We start from the raw sequence: 18,908 nt of genomic DNA on the forward strand, positions 1-18,908 counted from the left end.
ATTTCTTGATTCGCCATGGTTGGTCGTCTTCTGGTGACGTTGGCATCGATGGCGTCCGCCGCGGCCCTGGCGTCGCCCGGCGTCGCAACGGGCGACGGCTGGCACGTGACGCCGGTGCGTGGCATCCAAGCGCGCGTCCAGGCCGGCATCCCAGTCTACGACGAGCAGATGAAGACGTGGGTGGCGCCGTTCGGCAACACGTTCGAGGAGCGCCACCGCGCCGTGATGGACACGGTCAACACGGCAAGCGTCGAGGGCGCGCTCATGTACGTGCAAGCCGAGGGCATCAACGCCAAGACCAACCCGCTCTGTCGGCGCAAGAACAACATGGCGTACGTCTGGTTCATGGAGGTGCACGTCGCCAACTCCAAGGCGACGATCGCCGAGTTTGAAAACAACTGGGGCATCTCGCCCGAGTTTTGCTCCTTCGCGGCGCTCGACGGCGGCATGTGCACGCCGTACAACCGCGCCGGGTCGCTGCCGCAGATCTGCTACGAATACAACGGTGCGCATGGCCAGCCCCACCTCGGGCCGTGCGTCGGCGGCGAGCCGCGCACGTCGGACCCGCGCGCGCCGTACCGCGACAACATTTGGTTCTCGTTCCCCAACTCGTGCTTCACCAAGCGGTTCCCGCAAAAGACCAACGACTGCCGCAAGCAGATCCCGGGCGGCCTCTGCCCGTATGGCACGCTCCCGGACGGCGTCACGTGCACGTACTCGCACCGCGTGCTGGGGTACCTCAGCCTCGACGACCTCGTTGGCATCACGTCCATGGTCAGCAACAAGACGGGCAAGCCGTACGCCAACAAGCGCGAGTTCTGCCTCGACGGCAACGTCGAGCAGCTCGACAACTTTACCATTCCGTTCTGGAACAACCCGACCGACCCGGACGCCAACGCGGCGCGCGCCCAGCAGCTCATCGACTTTTACCAAAACAACGTGACGATGACCGACGAGCGCATGGAGCCCTTCCCGGCACTCGACGACCTCTCGGCGCAGAACCCGCCTTGCTACATGAACCTACCGCAGTGCTCGGAAGGGTGCCGCCGCAAGCTCTACGCTCAGGTCTGCGAGCCGTGCACGCCCGACGTCCCGGGCTGCCAGGTCAAGCCGCCGGGGTATAGCATCCCGCAGCTGCTCAAAGCGTGCCGTGGGGACGAATGCAAGACGTCGCCGTGGGAAACACTGCCGCCGACGCAGGCGCCCACGGAGGCCCCGACGCACGCGCCCACGACGCCGGCGCCGACAGAGACGGCCGTCGAGATCATGACGCAGGAGAAGCCCGTGAGTGCTGCTGTGTCCGCAGCGCTTGGCGCGTCAGTCGCGCTGGCTGCTGTCGCGCAGGCATTCCTCTAACCTCTAAATACGAGTCGTATAAAGTCCTAGTCTGTTACGCGTTATAGGTCGTACGCTAGTCGTACAAGAGGCAGCGGTTGTTACGGTTTGTTCGGGTGGAAGACGTAGGCCCAGTCGCCCGAGTCTGCATTGCGGCACAGCTCGACCGTTGGCCAGTAGTGGTAGTCGGTCTTGAGCGTGAGCACTTTGGGCTTGGTGTTGAGCGCGACAGTCTTCATGCGCACAGACGCGCCATTCTGAAGGTTCTCAACCACCTTGATGAACGCATCGAGTGTCGGCGTCGGCTCGTTGTTGACCTGCACGATCCACATGGTGGCGCGGAGACCGTACTTGTGCGCGGGGCTGCCGTAGCACCACCGGGAGCAGTAGACGCCACCGCCCTCCTCCGGAACGTAGCCGAGGTTTACGACGGCGTAGTGGGGCTCCTGGATGACGAGGCCACACCACGTAATGACGCGGCTTGTGCCCCACCCGCTGAGCTCCATCGTCTGCACCGGTAGCGTCATCTCCTGCTGCTCGCGCAGCACGACAAGCTGCACTTGCGACTTGCCCATGCAGAGGCGCTCGACGTCAAAGTCTTTGGCCACGACCGTGCCATCAATCGAAAGGAGCAGATCGCCGCTCTGAAGTTGTGCGTACGCGTCCGTGCCCGCGGCGCATCGCTTGATGGCGAGGACTTGGCGCTTGTCGTCGTAGCACTGTTCGAGCTCCCGAATCCAGTGCGGCGAGAGCCCGAGGCCGGCGCGGGCCTTGGAGAGGGGGTATGTGTACAGCTGAATCGGCAACACAGTAACCGCGCGGGGCGACGCGCCAGTATGAAACAAGTCAACGACTTCGCGGATGATGTCGACCGACATGCCACGAAACACCTCGCGCCGACCGCCTTCGTCTTGGTAGCTGAACGAGAGCCAGAGCGCCGTCACAAGGCCACGACTGTCAACGAAGATGCCACCGACCGACTTGGTGATGCGGTCAAAGTGGATGACCTCGACGTTGCTCGCCTTGTAGCGCGGCGGTTGAAAGTCGCGGAGGACGAGCCGATCGATCTTGGTGACGAGCGATTTCATCGCGACGACCGTCCACGTACTCGTGAGCCCGACAAAGTCGACTTGGTCGCCGACTTGAAGCACTTCGCTCGAGAGCTCGGCCGACTCGAGGCGCGTGTCGCCGAGGAGCGCGGGGTCGTACTGGATGATTGAAAAGTTGTGGACCGGGTGCACGAAGAGCACCTTGGCGGGTGTCTCGATCGACGCGGCGACCGTCACCACCACGTCGCCAAGTGCGATGGGCACTGTGTTCTGGTCCACGAGCACGAGGCCTTTGACGGCGTCAATGACAATACCAACGCCGTTGTAGCTTGAGCTCGAAATGCCGTCAATCATGCACGGGATGTCGAACGCAACCATGACAAGGGACGAGAGGAGCTTGGTGAATGTCGCCTTGTCCAAGTCCGAGTTGAGCCCCGGGACGCTCAGTGGAGCGGCGGGATACGCGGGCAACTGCAGCGCAAGCGGCGTCGGCGGTGTCTCGTACTTGTGTCGGTGCCAGAGTCCGTCCGCGTCGTTGCGTGTGTACAGCTGCATCGGAAAACCACTGGCGGTCGATGCTCAGAACAGCATTGCGGATGCGGTGCCGGTCGCGGGTCAAGAAGTAGCGCATGACAGTGCGATAGCCATTTGGGAGGTCCTTGATCGCGTCGATGAAGGCTTCCAGCGTCGGGGTTGGCTTGCCGTCGAGCGAGACGACGATGCACGGCTGCGCAATGTGGGCTTTCATGAGCATGTGACCCGCCTGGGCCAAGTAAACGTGACCCACGGGCAGCGATGCGTTCCGCGCTTGCTGGTACGAGAGCGAATGGAAGATGCAGCCCCCGACTTCGAGGAACTGGTTCGGTGTGATAGCATGGAGGTCCTATGGTGACTTGAGAAATGCAATATCAAAACACAGTCTAGCGTACCTGTACTGTCAAGTGTACGACGATGGACCGCCCGCCGCGCTGAATCTCGACGGGGATGACGTTGCCGACGTTCGAGTCGACGAGCGCTTCCATGGCCAAGAACGTCGTCTCGAGCTGTCCTTGGATGCGAATGACAATGTCGCCAGGCTCAAGAAGACCAAAGGCAGGGCCCTTCGGGAGGACTTGGTCGACGACGAGCAGTCCAGTCTCGTCTGGCAGCGTCTTGCGCACGTCGGCTTCGACGTCGGCGGTCAAGCCCAGCTTCCGGACCTCGTCGTACGCTGCGTGGCGAAAGATCGTTTGCCACGTGCCACGCGGAATGTCCAAAATGTTCTGTTGAATGAGCTTGAGGGCCCGAACCGCGCGGTCCAGCGGCAAGTAGAACGACGACGCGGCTTTTTTAGACCCACCGGCGTTGAGCGCAATGGCTTCGCCGTCAATGTTGAGCACGGGGGACCCACTCGAGCCGCCGCTCGTCGAGGAAGCGGCTGCGTAGTAGAACGTGTTGAAGTCGTTGTAGCCGCTTGTACCGTAATTTGGTGCTTCGCGGTCCAGCTTGGCGAGGATGCCGGGGAGGATCGAGAGCTTCTCACCCGCGTCATTGCCGACGACGCGGATCTCGACGCCGACTTTCGCACCACCCGGGTTGAGCGGAATTTCGTGGAGCTTGAGGAACTTGACGCGCGACGGGTCAAAGCGGTAGAAGCCAAAGTCGTGGACCGGGTCGCGGTAGATGGGCACGAGGTCGACCTCTTCCTTGTTGACGAAGATGGCATCGGCGACGACCGGTCCCGGCGTCACGACGTGGCGGTTGGTCAAGATGAGGCCGCGCGTCTTGTCGACGACGAAGCCCGTCGCGACCGAGAAGGACGCGCCGTCGCCATCAAAGGCGCGGACCGACATCAAGCGGATGATGACGATGGCAGGAATCGCTTCCTGCAGCGAGGCCAGCCATCTTCCCGCTTCCGGCGCCGGCGACGCGATCTCCATGTCCTCCTCCATCGTCGCGTCTTCCTGCATCGGGTCGAGTTCGGCGTCGTCCATCTTCACCCAGGGACGAAATCAAAACCGATTGTACCGTCCTATCATTGCCCGCACAGGATTTTGACCAGGATATCTGGGCCCCAGAATAATAATATTCATGATATCACCGTCGCTTTACAAAACGAAAGACATCTTCTGCTGGATTTGATGTTCATATTATAAATTGCTGCCAATCCAGTCGAAAATACTGGCCCCTGATTTTATTAGGTACACGTCCCTCAGCGACAACGACGAACATGGCGGCGATAAGTCCGCTTGGCGCGACGAGACGGGTGGGCGCCGTGAAGCGACGAGGTACTCGCGCCGGGCGGTGGGCCATGGCGATATGCATAACACTGATGGAGTGGTCCGACGGACTGGCGATGGCTAGCCCTGCCAGGATGCCGGACTGCAGCCTGCCAGCAGGCCAGGGTTCCGTCAAGTTTGCCGTGTGCGATCTCCGTCGTATCACTGAAAGTGGAGAGCTGTAGACGATGTAGTGAAGTTCTGAGTAGGGTTGGCAGCAGGCACGGCAGGTTGACTAGACTTGGGATCGAAGGGTGAACGCAGCGTTGCGGTGCACGGTGCTCCAAGTAGCCCATCGCCTCGCGCGCGTCAGAGACACTTGTTCAGAACGAACGAGAGGCGGCACGGGCCATCGTAACGCAGCGACGAAGTGTTTTGCGCCACAAGAAGATGGTGGCGTCTGGGACTGTGCGCGGGCCTCGTTTCTGGGGCGCCTCACCACAAACACCAGCAAGCCGCCACAAGCATCGAGCCACGTGGCAGCTCGAATGAGCAAACACCGACGCTCTCGGTGGTTGAAGTGCCGAAGCCGAGAAGGCGCTGGCACGGACGCTGCATTACGCCGAGTGATTCCTCAATCGACTCAGATCATCCGGGTAAGATCTTGCGCAGTCAAGGTCCGCCACCCAAGAAAGTTTCCACGGCGGGGCGCCGCCGCAGCTGGTGCAGTGCCCCGGCTCGGCTCCACGTGCACGTTCAGTAGGTCCCGGGGCGGCCACGTCGACCAATCGGAATGCGTGCTGCTCTCTTGCTGGTGCGGGCTGCCGGATACAATATCCGGCGCGTCCACGGAACGTTCCCAAGGCATGCGACGGTCCCTTTTCTCGAACTGGGTCGACGTGCAGCAGTGCGCTTGGCCATGCATTCTTCAAGTCAAGCGCCACCGGCAAATAAAATATGAGGCGCGTCTGTTAAAAAAATGAGACGGTGGGGACCGTCCACATACAAAACGCAAGTCAAAGTAGTTCAAGTAGCCGTGTCGAGGTTCAACCCTAGTCCGCGTGTACCCAGAGCACTCGAAACGTGAACGTTCCTTGTGGCAAAAAATGCAAGAGGCATTTTATTTTATGACGCGACACACCATATTGAAAGCAAATGAAAGAACAGTGAACGGCGCACTGTAGAAAAAAAGGTTCGCGAACGTTTAATTAAGCGCGACGCCTGCGTCTGATTGGCCCAAAGTCGGGGCGCGCGGCGTGAATACTGCACTTTTCATTTTTGCAAGTCGTGGGCGTTTTCTCGTGGGTTTGGTGGTGTGGCTCCTTCAGTATCAAGGACCGACAACAACAACAGCAACAGGAAGCAGCACTACTACTCACCAAGAACTTACTCCTCCTCCCGCCCGCCGCTGCCACCACCCCGAGCAGCACGCCCGTCGACGCCCGCCCCACCGACCGCCTCGACGACCCCACCAAGCTAAATGTGCTACGCGCATATGTCCATCAAGCCCCTCCCGCTCTCCAACGATGGCATGACCAGTGCAACGAACAATCCGATCGCGATCGCCATGGAGCGCCACCGCGCGCAGCTCGCAAACGACCTCAAGAAGCGCGAAATGATGAAGAAGGTGCTCTCGGTCCGTAAGGGCCTAGTCCATGTTCAGGACTGCACCTCGTCCGACTGCGACAAGGCGCTCTGCAAGTCCACGAAGCGCCTCATTGCGCAGTACCGCGGCCACGGCTGCATCAACCACGTTAGCGATAGTACCACCACCACCACCACTAGTAACTTAGGACCCGGGAAGGCCAAGTGCCAGGTCTGCTCGCTGTGGGCCCTCGTCGCGGGCTCCACGGCGTTGGCCGCCCATTAATTTAAGCTGATCAAATAGCGCATCGTATAAGTAGAAGAAGACCATGAACGAAATGAACGAAACCAAATTTTTTGCCACTTATATCATGATGTTGTCCTCTGCACCGTGCCCCAAGTGACCGTAGTCCAGTAATCAGGCCATTACAAGCCGAGCGCCACAAACCTAGCACGAAGGACATGGTTGGTGACGACGACATGTTTGAAAGCGTACCGCTCGTGCTGCGCATCCGTGAGCGTCTGCATCGTCGCCTAGCAGGATACTCCATCGCGACTCTTGGATGACACGTTCGAATCTCGCACCTGAAACGTCGCGTCGTCGTGAAAGTACGCCAGGGCGACCTGGAAGTCGTCGACCGAGACGTTAAAGTTGGCAGCGATCGTGTCGGTCACGAGCTTGGAGGCGTCCATGTAGGCCGTCGCGATCTCTTGGCGGACGGCGCCGTCCTTGAGGTTGGTGTGACGCGTCTTGATGTCGGCAAGGATCGCTTCCATTTCCTTGGTGAGCGCGCCGATGAGTGCGCGCATCATGGCCTCGAGCACGTCGCGAGGGATCGGCGTCGTGAGCGGCTTGGGCGCCATATCGCGTTGGCGCCGACGAATCGGCTCGCGCGATCCCGTGCACTCCCAACGCATGCGGCCAAGCTTACGGATGTACTCGTGGATGAGCTCGGCGTCGGCGGCCTGGATGGGCAAGTCCTATACCCGTAGTAGTTGCATAAGGTCGCAATCAACGACGTGGCGACAACGCCATACCCCACGCTCCATACGGCGCATTGCGTCTGCGACTTGCTCCTTGGTTACATAGTGGTTGCGAAAGACCGAATCTTGGACTTGGGCGAGAAGTTGCTCAAAGGTTTCGCTCATTTGGAGCGCGCGGTCCTCGACGCTCATGGCCGGCCCCGTCCCTTTCTCTTCCTCGGCCGCGATCTCGTACGCAAGAGCTTCCATCATTTGTCGCGACAAGATGCGCATGTTCGTGTCCACTTGCTCGTAGAGCGTGATGACCTCTTGGACAGACAGCGCGCGGGGCGCTTCGTCGCAGAGCGCTACCGGGGCGACGCAGGCGAGGGCAAGACCAGCGAGCCAGAGAGGCGAGGTCTGCGGCGCCACCGTCGCGATGCGCACGGGAGCGTGCATGGACGGCGTCACATGCATAGCGCTGGACGCGCGGAGGCTACCGCGGGCGGCGGCCCGGAGCGGCGCCGTCGCGATCTTCAAGCGCTGCATCATTCGTCACGTGCGAGGAATTTAAATTGAAGCATACAATTTGTTCAATAAAGAATAAAAATACGCCATAATGGAATTTGCACTGCCGAACGCAAGTGATGTCGAGCTTGCAGACCACTCTGGTGAGACAGCGACGGGCACGGTCTAGTCGACAAAGCAGATAACCGGTACAACTACACAGTGTGCATTGAGCCAAGCTCTATTATAGTACTACCGTATTATGAGAGGGAGATGTTGTACAACGAACGCAGGAGATTCGTGGCACCGCTGCGGAGCCGGGGAATGGAGACCGGATGTCCGATTCGAGGTCCCAAGCTCACCGGTCCCGCAACTTCAACCGCCTCTTGGCTCTGTATGTAGACTCTGAAGCAGACTGGATTCGATTCGTGCCCAGTGGAGGTTAGCAAAGGCGCTACTGTGTGATGTGTACAGAATGTCAGCACTCCTATGCCTGTGGTAACCAACTTCGAGCGTTGATTGAATCTGAATGCAGTTTAAGTATCGTACAGGATGCACTCTACTACGAGTACCTTTTTGGCTATGGTATGGTTCCGTGATTAAATAAAGGGTTGTGTCGGCCGCTCAGTGCAAGCCGACGAACTGGCGCACAGCCGGGAGGTCGGCAAGCTTGGGGTTGGAAGCCACTTGGTGCAAGAAAAGCTGAAGACCCAAGCGGCGCTTCTCAAGAAACGACGGGTTGAGCTGCCGCAGGAGCGACTTGGACGGCAGTACAGGCACGACAGGGCGGTCCTCCATCTCCTTGATCTCGCTCTTGATTGCCGCGATAAGCTGGGCAAACTCCGAGTAGCGCTTCCGGAGCAACTTTGTGTGCGACGCCTCAAGCTTGGCGCCCCACGTCAAGGTAATTGTGTAGCTGGCATGCGTGCAGCTTTCGTCGTCGTTGTCAAGGAGCTGGACTTGGGTCACGAGCACCTGCGCGTTGTGGAGGTTGAGCTGGTTGCCCTTGACGAGAGGCGCAAATGTAGTGTCCTCGATGATCGAATCGAGGTGCTTGCTGCTGTGGATGCACCGCGTCGCGAGCAGACACCACGAGAGGAAGCCCGAGACGATCGAGAACGAGAGGCCGGCAGCAAGATACAAGGCGATGTCCGCTTCAAAGAGGAGCCACTGCTGGAGCGTAATGATGTTCATGTTGGTGCTGCTAATCCAGGTCAAAATTGAAACTGCAATCGCACCAAGACACTTCAAACTCTGCGAACGAACACTTGGTGACGGGTAATCGTTGGATTATGGAAATGGGCCGTTCCCGTATCACGTATGCTGTCGCACCGGAGGGTATCTCCCATACAAATTTCCAGCTATGGGACGCTGGATCTCCATGATTTAGTGTGCGCCTGGACCAGCTTGGTGGACAGGATACCACCCATCGATGTAAAAATCGCGGCAAGCCAACACAAACATGACCACGCTGGATAGATTAACCATGTCCACTATGACTGGAATGGTGTGCGAGTGTCCGCTTTCTGGGAGCATCATGTTGCCACGTGACGTTGGCGTCTCTGATGCACACTATTTCATTACAACACTATTTCGCGGCATTCATGATTACCAAACGATGGCGCCAAATTAGGTCGTGTGCGGTTGTAATATGCCACCTCAAGAAGGCGTAATCGTGATTATTTAGCCAACGACTTTGATAACACGACGTCACGGAAGCCTGCGACGCGGTGTTTAGGATCGCGAGTCGGCTTGGATCTGCGCGTTCACGTCCAGGAGGCTCTTCAGAATCATCTTTTCGCCCAATCGCACGTGGACGCACGAGGCGCGCCACGTCTCGAGCGGGGCCTCTTCGTTCCGAAGCAAGTCGTAATCCTCCTGATACAAGATTCCGTCGAGAATTCTCGGTCGCAGCGACAGCATGTTATACCTCGGCGGTTGTCCGGTACTTGGCCAAACGAGATTGACAGTAGGCGGCGACCCACGCCCACACACGTCGCTGGTTGGACGGCTGCCACTGGCCGTGTCGCTGACGGTGCGCAAGCTCGTCAGCGCTTGCTACATATACGCGCAGCCACTCCCATTCCATTGGGTGTTTGTCCAGGTGCTCGATATGGATCGTGAGCGGCTACATGGAGATGCGACGTGGAGGATTGCACATTTTCAAACTCCGTCATCAGTAAGAAATGACATACCACCGACTTGGCAGTTGGCATTTCCTTGGATTGGAGCCACGAGATCTTGGCTTGCGTCAAATCCGGGTTCGACACTAGAACGCAGGTGGGTTCCTCGCCATTCGAGAAGAATGCACACACCGTCGTCCGTGATCGCCACATCTTGCTTGATCTGGAGCGGATCCAGAACTGTCGCCTGTGCCATGGACGCAAAGCCTACACCCACATGAAACCAAGCGCTATTGCGACGGTGAGCTCACCGTAGTGGCGCAAAAACGTCGACTGCGTATGGTTGCCATAGTTGATGAAGAGCTGGTCACCAGGCGCGTGGTCGGCCGTCGCAGTGACCACGAACGCATCGTCGTTAGCCACGTACTCATGGTGGCAGGCCGATCTACGCTGGTCGTATCGCAAGAGCGTCCTCGACATTATCGACGTACGCCGACGCAGAGTGGTTGAACCACTCGAAATACGGGATAAGCGTGAAAGGCTGGTTGGCGCCCGACGTCGCGCGCGACATGAGCAGCGTGAGCGCCCACTGAAACTCGGCCGGACTCACGATGGGCTGCGCGCCAAAGAGGTGCGAGTACATGTTGCGGTAGAACGCGCGCCTGCCAGTCCGTCAGCGATACAAGGGGGGCATAGCATGGACGCACCCGTCTTGGATCGTGTCGAGGACGTCGCAATGGCGCAGCTCATCGAGGCGCCGCTCCGACCAGTACATGGGCACGTCGATCTGCGGCGGGAGCGTGCTCACGTAGAGGTCGTTCGGGTCCTTCATGACGACGTGCGTTGCAAGAAGCACGGCGTCGGCCATGCGGCGGTTCTTCTGGCAGTACGTGTCGACGCGCTCGAGAAAGGCTGGGGCTTCCGCCATGGCGCTGGCGCGGGCGCCGGCCGCAGAGACATCGCGCCACAGGTCGCTGGACGCGACGAACAGAGTCTCGCCGGCAGGAATCGGAGCGACCGCTTGAACGCCCAAGCCCATGGACGGAAAGCGAGTCACGCGGATCTTGGGCGACACGAAGCACCCGCGCGTGCCCTGAACAAGCTGCACGAGCGCTTGCTCGAGACGTCCGACAACCATTGCTCGACGCGCGCGATTGGTGCCAACTAAACCTTGCGACTGAAATGCAGGTTTAGTTGATTAGTATCCGGATACAGTTGGCTGCTTGAAGTCCATAGCCATCGTCCGAGGCTCGGTTCCAGTGACCGAGGATCGAGGACCAGGTGCTGTTGTCGGCCAGGCAGCGTCGCGACCGGACGCTGAAACAGTACGATCAAGACCATAATGGCCTCCTAACCCTGCACGGGTGGGACCTGTTAATGGCACACCTCTATCGTTGAGTTTATTACTCGAAATCTAATGCATCGGGAGCAGCTCGGCTTGCTCTTCAAACAAGACGGACCGGACCATCTCGTACGTGAAGAAGCCCGCAGCGTTGGCGGGGAAGGCTCTGATGAGGCACGGGGAGTAGCCCTTCCAGAGCGCACGCGGACCTTCCTCTTTGACGATCGTGCGGAAGCAGTTCCACCAGCCGCCGTCCGGGAGCCAGCGCGAGGCCGCGTACAGCGGAGGGTGGCCCAGCGGCTGCAGCTGAAGGCGAGACTTGACCACATCCTGGGGGTAGCTCACGGTCCAGCACACACAACCTGCAAAGCCGCCGGCCAAGAGCGTCGTCGTTGCACTCGGCTTGCCGTCGATCCCCTCCATCTGGCTCGTAAAGACTTGTTGCAGCAGCTCGTCTACACAAGACTGTTAGCTCGCGCCGGGGCTCAAGGTAGCCAATGCATACAGGTGCCAAACTGCCCAATGTAGCTGGGCACTTCGCGGTACATCGTCGCGACCTGGCCGCGCCAGAGGCCTCGGATACCGTCGATCTCGACGATCTTCTTGACGCAGTCCATCGTGCCGTTGAACTTGATTTCGTTTGCGTGGGTCGCAATGGCCTCACCCTGCGCCTGCAAGTGGCACTTGACGAGCTCGACAGGGGTGACGACCACCGAGTTCATCAAACCCGCCCACGCACCTTTATCGTTGACGTTAGATGGCATCGTCCTCAATAGAGTGTACCGGCAAGCATCGCTTCGTTGTTGGTGAGCACGCCATTGTGGTTCTCGCGGCGGTTGAGCAAGAACGACTTGGCGCTCTCGTACGTGCTAAAGACGACGGCGTTGACGAGCGGCACCGTCGTCATGGGCGAGACCATGCCGCGATAGAGCCCGAGAAAGCCCTCCTTGTTGACCGTCTGCATGACGCAGTCGAGCGGGCCTTTGAAGGACGACGAGAGCGGGCAGTGCATTTGCAGCCGCACCTTGACCGTGTCAAACTATCGACGCGATGAGCCACATGTCATGATGGCACTCTCGAGCGTACCGGGTGGCCCACGACGGTGGACGAGACGCCGGCGAACGACCCAGCGACAAAGTCGCGAATGCCCGACAAATCGCCCGGGCTCTCGACTGCGAGCTTGGTGCGGTCGTCGTAGTAGTGGTTGTGGCGCGGGCACCACACGTGGTGCACGTGGTCCGTGTGCATGGCAAAGTGCGGGTGGTCGTCGACGATCTCGTCCGGCGGCATGTGCGTGTGGCGGCGCACAATGAAGCGCTTCGTCGGGCGGGTCTCTTCCATCGTCAGTGTAAAAAGCCAAGATGGGGATTCGGAGCTTGGATTTCCAATGCACTTGGGCTTCGTATGGCCCCAACTTCAAGCGCCACAGTGGGAGGTATTTTCGGCAAAGTCAAGATTCGCCGTCGCTGATTGGCTACAATCGTGGACCCCGGGGCACACCACGTGGCACGCCAATGGCGCGGGTGCGCTTTCGAAAGGGGCACATCTGGGCGCGTGCAGACAGAAGAGGCATGTGAGCCTTGGAGATGCTTCCTAGGAAGGTACCATCCCTCTGCTACAACGAAGACAGACATGGCGATATTGGACCAGCAGTTTGAGTCGTCTGGATGCACCACGAGATGGGCAAAGCCGCCCGAGCGTCAAACGCGTGGTCGGAACAGTGGGTTCCGTCTTGACCAATGCACCCATATGGATGGATGGCGTCCAAGGCGCGAAGAAGGGAAAACGACCCACCATGGCAAGATCGACGTGCGTCCTTCATCATTATGTCTTGGCTGCGAGAACACCACCAGTACGCTCACACGCGCAGGTGGCCCACTGTTCCGATTCGCTCGAGTAGCTTGCTGTCGCAACATCACCTAGCACTAGTATCAGCCCACCCCGCACGTCTGTTTCTACACCAGCAATCACGGCGCTAGTTCAAAGGCAAGGTCGTCCGTTCCTCCAACTCATTCAGCATATCACGCGGTTCTTCTCTTCTAACATTAAATTGATCAACAAATAGGTTTTACTAGGCCACGGGTGGGGCCGTCACCGACTCGCGCACGCCGGCGAGGTGCGTCGTTTCGTTGATACCGCGCAGGTACAGCGCATGATCGTTCCCGACGTCGATCTGCGTCACGCTGCAGTAGCCCATGACGATTGTGTGGTTCATCTCTCCAGGCGAGAGCACAAAGCCCACGTTGTACGCGGCCTGGTGCGTGCAATACCGGATGAAGCTGGACGAGCACACGACGATTGTGATTGGGTACATGTCGTCCGGCGCGCAGAGCAGCTGCAGCGCAAGTGCCATCTTGGCCGACCGACTCAAGTAGCGCTGCGACGCTGAGAGACCGTGGGGCGCGCTCTCTCGCAAGAGAGCAAACTCGTGCCGGGCGACGCGTTGCTGGCGCGACGATGTCTCGTACGGGTTGTACGTTTCGTAGATGCCCGCGGACGCGTCAATCTCCTTGGCGATGAAGTCCATGGTTTGGATCGACCGCGTGACGTTCGCATAGACGATGCGCACGTCTTGGTACGTCAAGCCCGCGTCGTCGATGAGCGACGAGAGGTACTTGGCCGTCGCGCGCGACTGCTCTTCGCCGAGCGGCGTCAAGCATTTCTCTGGGTCCATCGTCTTGAAGTGGTGGTTCTCGTACTCGCCGTGGCGCACAAATAGGATGCGGTGGCGCATCGCCGCAGGTTTGCTATTCGACGGCGTGTGAGGCCCCAGCGGGTGCACCGGCGGCGGGTTGCGCAGCGTCACGGGCAGCTGGACGTCCGGTTGCGCATCGGACTTGCGCGCGCCAAATCCGAGCGACTGCCCGAGCTGCTCCACAAAGCTCACGGACGCCTCGGGTGTCGACCGCATGAGCCTTCGTAGCCGCTTGGTGAAGTGGTCGGGGTCCATGAACGAGGCCGATGCGGACGCCATTTGGATGGACCAGAACCACATGTGCAGCGTGGCTGCGTTGGCAAACTTAAGGAAGAGTTCGTCGACGTCGCGCAGCCCCGCGACCTCGTACATGCGCATCTCCGTGGTGCTGAGCACCTGGACGCGGCACTTGTGGATCGGGCACTGGAAGATCTGATCGACGTCGTCGAGGCCGGCAAAGCACATGATACCGGAGGCCAAGCCGGCCCAGTACGACTTCCACGAGATGCCCATGCACGACACGTGGTGGATCTTGACGGGCCCAACGAGCAGAAAGTCCATGTTGCGCGAGTGCATCTGCAGAACGGCGGCGCCAAAGTCAACGCTGCTGTACGGCAGCGCGTTATCCCAAGAGAGCGTCAGAAGCTGTTCTTCTTCCTCGTAGCTAATGACGCGGCGCGTGCGAAAGATGTTGTACGGCATGGACGACAAAGGGCATGGGTACTGGAGGTCGTCCACGTAGTGCGTCGTGCACAGCTCCTCGGCGAACGCTACGCGCTTTGCCTTGCGGGACGCTGCGACGGCCTCGAGCCGGTGGTTGAAGGTCTTAAGGTCAAGCAGGTCCACGACGAGGTCGTCGCCCGAGCCCATGCGGCTAAGCCGCTGCTCGTCGAACGAGCCGGCTCGGCTCTTGTGCACACCGGCCTTGAGCTTATCGAACAGCGTCTTCTCTTGGTTAAAGGACGAGCGAAGCGCCTCGCCTTCCTTAGCGAAGCTGTCGCTCTTGGGGCGGCCCATCGCTGGTTGTCTGGGTTGTGCGCGATCGCTGTTGCCGCAACAGCGACGACCACCATGCTGTGGTGACGCGCCTCCGGATACCGCTGAAGCTCAATTGAGGTGTGACACAGTCGCCTCGTCTAAGCGCACGCCATTTAGGGACGGTAGGGACACCCCAAGCCCGCGTTGCGTCCAGTACAGACCGGTACAGTACACGTTTCAGTGTGGATATCAGGATGTGAGGCGATACGATTATTTTCAAGCGTAGCTCTGCGTGGACACGAGGGGTCCTGTTGGCCATGAGGACCGGCATCATTGCGTGGATTTATCCAACACAGGCCACAGCGTTCAAGCTTGCGTTGCGCTCAATTTCCCCAATTTGAGTTTCGCGTTCGGATAACGTCGTGTATCAGCACCCATTACGCAATCGTGTCTTTTTAAAATGCGCTGTAATATTATTCGCGACTCTACCGCCGGATACTTAAAACAAGTTCTTCTCCATGCAACGACACGAGAAGCGGATTATTACTGATGTCATTGGGTTTTAAAACCAGCTCTCTGTGGGGCCCCCTACATACCTTGGATTCGTAGCTTGAACATTGTATGAGGTTCTTTCATGGGGCCCGCTTCTAAGAATAGGCCTGTCGTACCTGGTCGTTCTACACAGGGTGGGAATCATTCTTCACGTGCCATTTTCACCGAATCCTCCACGCGAAAGAGAGGGGATTCCAGTGGTAAATACGTGAGCAATGCGGTGTGTGCGTGTGAAATCAGCTAGTCCGCCCTGGATGTTCATGCCAATATTTCAGCTCTGAGTTCGGCCAGTTTGCGACTTGCCCGAATGCTTCAGCCCCGCGCCGTCGTCGCTGCCCTCGCCCTCTGCGGCCTCGCGCATGGCCAGTCGGGCGATACCGGCCAGCTCGAGACAGCCGTCGTCACAACGGCTTCCGACGCCTTCTATGGCACGTACTCTTATGACCCGCTCGGCCCGGGTCAATGGGGCGGCGACCTCCCCGCCGAGGACGCTGCCATCAAGGCGACCGTGGTTTCGTTGTCGGCTGTGGCTGGCGTGCCAGACGTCTTTGGCTGCAACACCAGCGTTCTGCTCGACTCGTCGGTGCTGAAGGCTCACCTCGTACGTGCGATGTGCTACACCCCGAAGCTAAAGATAACACCACGTAGGCGACGTTCACCGCAAGCAGCCAGCCGTTTGCGCTCATGATCCAGCGCGGTTTGTGCACATTCACCGACAAGGCGGTCACGGCGCAGAAGCTCGGCGCCACCGCATTGCTCGTCGCAGACACGGTCGAGTCGATCTACAACACAACCGTGCGCGAGAACGCCACGGTATGGGACAAGGCCGACGCCTACGACTGCTCGCAGGGCCAAGCAACGCTCGCAACGCTAGCGAGTCCGCCGTGGAGCGACGCCAACAACGACGCGTCGTGCACCAGTGGCTGTCCGTCCGGCCGTTGCATTCCGACGGGCAGCGGCAATCAAGTGTGCTGCATGTGGGACGTCGCCGACTACATGGGCGCCGGCGTCAACTACAAACAAGTTACGATCCCCGTCGTGCGTGTGCGCGCCATGGACGCGGCCAAGCTCAAGGACGGCTCTTCCATCGGCATTTACAAGCGCTTCATTCCCAAGGTCGACCTCGCGCAGGGTCTTGTGTGGGCGATGGCAGTCGCGACAATCATCATGGCTGGGTACCTTGCGTCGTCGCTCGAGCGCAAGAAGGCGGTCGTGCGCGCGGCGCCCGTCGGCCACGTCACGGCGACCGTCGTCGCCCAGCTGCGCCAGGAGCAAGAAGAAGAGCCTACGATGGACATCAACTGGACGCACGCAGTAGGGTTTCTCGTCTTTGGCTCTGCGTTCCTCCTCTTGCTCTTCTACGTCAACGTGGTCATGATCGTCATCGTCATGTACTGCTTTGGCGCCAACTCGGCCATCAGCACGATTCTCTTCTCGCCACTTTTTGAGCGCGTGAAGGCGCTGCGCAAGCCGCTGTGGATTTTTGAAACCAAGGCGCTCGGCGACATTTGCATCTCGGCCGCGGACTTGCTCTCGTTTGCGTGCTCGCTGAGCCTCGTGCTTCTCTGGGTGCTCTCTCGCCACGCGTCGTGGGCGTGGGTGCTCCAAGACGTCTTTGGCATTTGCGTCTGCACCCTCTTTCTGCAGACGATCCGCCTTCCCAACATCAAGGTCGCGGTCGTGCTGCTCGTGCTCGTCTTCCTCTACGACATCTTCTTCGTCTTCATCTCGCCCTACATTTTCGGCAAGAGCGTCATGATCGTCGCGGCGCAGGGCGGGAAGCAAGACGCGAAGACCGCGCCGGGCGCCTTCTGCCTGCGGTACCCCCGGGACACGACGTACGGCTGCGTGAAGGAGGAGATTCCGATCTTGCTGCGGCTCCCCAAGGTGACCAACTGGCTCGGTGGCCAGGCGATGCTCGGCCTCGGAGACATTGTGCTGCCCGGCCTCCTCCTCGTCTTTACGGCCCGGTACGACTATGCGACGCGCGGCAACGTGCTCGGCCACCCGACAAAGAAGGCGACGCCCGCCGCGTACCCCGGCCGCATCGGCCTCTTTGGTGTCATGTGCATTGGGTATGCGATCGGCCTCCTCCTCGCCAACGTCGGCGTCATCCTCATGCAGTCGGGACAGCCCGCGCTCTTGTACCTCGTGCCGTGCACGCTCGGTGTGCTCTGCCTCATTACGTGGCGCCGCGGCCTCCTCCGAAACCTCTGGGTCGGCCCACGAGAATTTTTCGCCATGCCCGAGGCCGAGCCGGAACATCCCGTCACGGACTACGCCAAGCAGGACCCGACGCCGACGGTTGTATGATTGATTGAGTTGCTAACCGTTAGCACGGGACGAAATCAAAAATTCAACAATGGACACACAATAACGATTACGTAACGTCTCGAAACCTACCCCCGAGACCCGATCTTCTATCTTGGCCGATCCATATTGCGGCAAGTGGCATCGCCTGTTGTAGCTCACACCAGACAACAAGATCATCACAATGGCTCGAGGAAGCGCCGATGCGCAAGGCTCGAACCTGAGGGCCGGACCAGGAGACTTGGATCTTGATGCTGGATAGAGTTCCAGCTTGTTTGAATTGCTTTACGTGCCGCGCAACGAGCAATTCGTGCACCTTTTCCAAGGACGTTCTTATCTACATCTCTATCTACCGGGAACAACTAGTCGGACCGAAGCGGTTGTTCGTGGGCCAGCGACCCCGCGCGAATGTCGAGCCATTAGTTGAGCGTGAGCCTGAACCGGTCGGGCACTGCCTTCGACTTGAGCAGGCGCCGTATCCGGGGGAGCGACGGGTTGACGAAGGCGAGGTCGGTAAAATTGGCAATGACAGCCATGCTTGGAGACGACGAGGCCGGGTCCGGGTCTGGCCTGCATGTATCGGGGCGAGGGACCTCGGTGGAACCAGGTCTCAAGCGTGGGCTTAAGGCGCGCGAAGACGATGCTCTGGTAGAGAAGCCGGTGGCTCACCGTGGATGCACGGAAGGTATTAGGACGTCGCTCAAGGCTCTAGCATGCAGAAAACGAAAGAAGACGGTGCGATTAAAATACTCCAACGATCTACGCAGTGTCGAGGGCGGCCGAGACCGCGAGGATGTCCTTGCGCACGTCGACGTCCTTCTCGAGAAGAATCGCGTCAACGACGGCTGCTCGGAGCGCGTCGGCATGCGAGGCCACGACAAGGAGCAGCACTTGCCACGCCTTGCCGCGAACGTTCACGGTCGTTGAGACGCGGGTCATTTCGAGGACGCGACCAATGCACGCATCCACCTGGTCGCGCGAGAGCAGGTTCTCACGCAGCAGCAGCGAGAGCGTGTAGAGACCCGTGAGCTGCTGCTGGGTCGTGCCTGCCTCCAGGAGTTGCCGCAGTGTCACAAGCGCCGACGTCGCGATCCAGTCGGGCCCGCAGAGCTTGGCGACGCAGCTCAACGCCGAGGCCGCGGCCAAGCGCACGTCGCAGACCGGGTCCGTCAGGAGCGAGAGGCAGATGCCGGGAATGTACTGCAGCATGGCTTGCGACGGCGACCCGCCGCGCGCCCACGCGTCGATGCTCTCGACGGCCAAGAGCCGCGT

At 59.6% G+C, this 18,908-nt stretch overlaps 9 protein-coding genes across 9 annotated transcripts; 3 read left to right on the forward strand and 6 right to left on the reverse strand.

Annotated features, from left to right (window-relative positions):
• Positions 1 to 2: 2 nt before the first annotated feature.
• Positions 3 to 1,385, forward strand: SPRG_03935 (hypothetical protein). The gene has a single exon (XM_012342528.1). The coding sequence runs from the start codon at positions 16 to 18 to the stop codon at positions 1,354 to 1,356; it is 1,341 nt and encodes a 446-aa protein (XP_012197918.1). The 5' UTR covers positions 3 to 15; the 3' UTR covers positions 1,357 to 1,385.
• A 51-nt stretch (positions 1,386 to 1,436) lies between these two features.
• SPRG_03936 (hypothetical protein) lies at positions 1,437 to 4,357 on the reverse strand (the record flags this gene model as incomplete). The annotated part of the gene is made up of 3 exons (XM_012342529.1): positions 1,437 to 2,933; positions 2,971 to 3,267; positions 3,314 to 4,357. The coding sequence occupies 3 exons, from the start codon at positions 4,355 to 4,357 to the stop codon at positions 1,437 to 1,439; spliced, it is 2,838 nt and encodes a 945-aa protein (XP_012197919.1).
• A 1,495-nt stretch (positions 4,358 to 5,852) lies between these two features.
• SPRG_03937 (hypothetical protein) lies at positions 5,853 to 6,530 on the forward strand. The gene has a single exon (XM_012342530.1). It carries the CDS (start codon positions 6,063 to 6,065, stop codon positions 6,450 to 6,452), a length of 390 nt encoding a protein of 129 aa, XP_012197920.1. The 5' UTR covers positions 5,853 to 6,062; the 3' UTR covers positions 6,453 to 6,530.
• On the reverse strand, positions 6,507 to 7,710 carry SPRG_03938 (hypothetical protein). The gene is made up of 4 exons (XM_012342531.1): positions 7,205 to 7,710; positions 6,752 to 7,147; positions 6,663 to 6,700; positions 6,507 to 6,614 (listed from the first exon to the last, which is right to left on the reverse strand). The coding sequence occupies exons 1-4, from the start codon at positions 7,679 to 7,681 to the stop codon at positions 6,593 to 6,595; spliced, it is 933 nt and encodes a 310-aa protein (XP_012197921.1). The 5' UTR covers positions 7,682 to 7,710; the 3' UTR covers positions 6,507 to 6,592.
• A 417-nt stretch (positions 7,711 to 8,127) lies between these two features.
• SPRG_03939 (hypothetical protein) lies at positions 8,128 to 8,878 on the reverse strand. The gene has a single exon (XM_012342532.1). The coding sequence runs from the start codon at positions 8,828 to 8,830 to the stop codon at positions 8,261 to 8,263; it is 570 nt and encodes a 189-aa protein (XP_012197922.1). The 5' UTR covers positions 8,831 to 8,878; the 3' UTR covers positions 8,128 to 8,260.
• A 397-nt stretch (positions 8,879 to 9,275) lies between these two features.
• On the reverse strand, positions 9,276 to 10,947 carry SPRG_03940 (hypothetical protein). The gene is made up of 7 exons (XM_012342533.1): positions 10,467 to 10,947; positions 10,251 to 10,421; positions 10,071 to 10,204; positions 9,952 to 10,026; positions 9,832 to 9,905; positions 9,567 to 9,764; positions 9,276 to 9,514 (listed from the first exon to the last, which is right to left on the reverse strand). The coding sequence occupies exons 1-7, from the start codon at positions 10,895 to 10,897 to the stop codon at positions 9,371 to 9,373; spliced, it is 1,227 nt and encodes a 408-aa protein (XP_012197923.1). The 5' UTR covers positions 10,898 to 10,947; the 3' UTR covers positions 9,276 to 9,370.
• Positions 10,948 to 11,087: 140 nt separating this feature from the next.
• SPRG_03941 (hypothetical protein) lies at positions 11,088 to 12,520 on the reverse strand. Its single transcript, XM_012342534.1, has 4 exons — positions 12,188 to 12,520; positions 11,885 to 12,140; positions 11,607 to 11,840; positions 11,088 to 11,556 (listed from the first exon to the last, which is right to left on the reverse strand). The coding sequence occupies exons 1-4, from the start codon at positions 12,440 to 12,442 to the stop codon at positions 11,174 to 11,176; spliced, it is 1,128 nt and encodes a 375-aa protein (XP_012197924.1). The 5' UTR covers positions 12,443 to 12,520; the 3' UTR covers positions 11,088 to 11,173.
• Positions 12,521 to 13,126: 606 nt separating this feature from the next.
• SPRG_03942 (hypothetical protein) lies at positions 13,127 to 14,852 on the reverse strand. The gene has a single exon (XM_012342535.1). The coding sequence runs from the start codon at positions 14,811 to 14,813 to the stop codon at positions 13,173 to 13,175; it is 1,641 nt and encodes a 546-aa protein (XP_012197925.1). The 5' UTR covers positions 14,814 to 14,852; the 3' UTR covers positions 13,127 to 13,172.
• A 755-nt stretch (positions 14,853 to 15,607) lies between these two features.
• Positions 15,608 to 17,732, forward strand: SPRG_03943 (hypothetical protein). Its single transcript, XM_012342536.1, has 2 exons — positions 15,608 to 15,927; positions 15,975 to 17,732. Exons 1-2 carry the CDS (start codon positions 15,634 to 15,636, stop codon positions 17,637 to 17,639), a joined length of 1,959 nt encoding a protein of 652 aa, XP_012197926.1. The 5' UTR covers positions 15,608 to 15,633; the 3' UTR covers positions 17,640 to 17,732.
• Positions 17,733 to 18,908: the final 1,176 nt, after the last annotated feature.

The sequence above is a fragment of the Saprolegnia parasitica genome (genome assembly GCF_000151545.1).
Source record: "Saprolegnia parasitica CBS 223.65 unplaced genomic scaffold supercont2.10, whole genome shotgun sequence".
Lineage (NCBI taxonomy): Eukaryota > Oomycota > Saprolegniomycetes > Saprolegniales > Saprolegniaceae > Saprolegnia > Saprolegnia parasitica.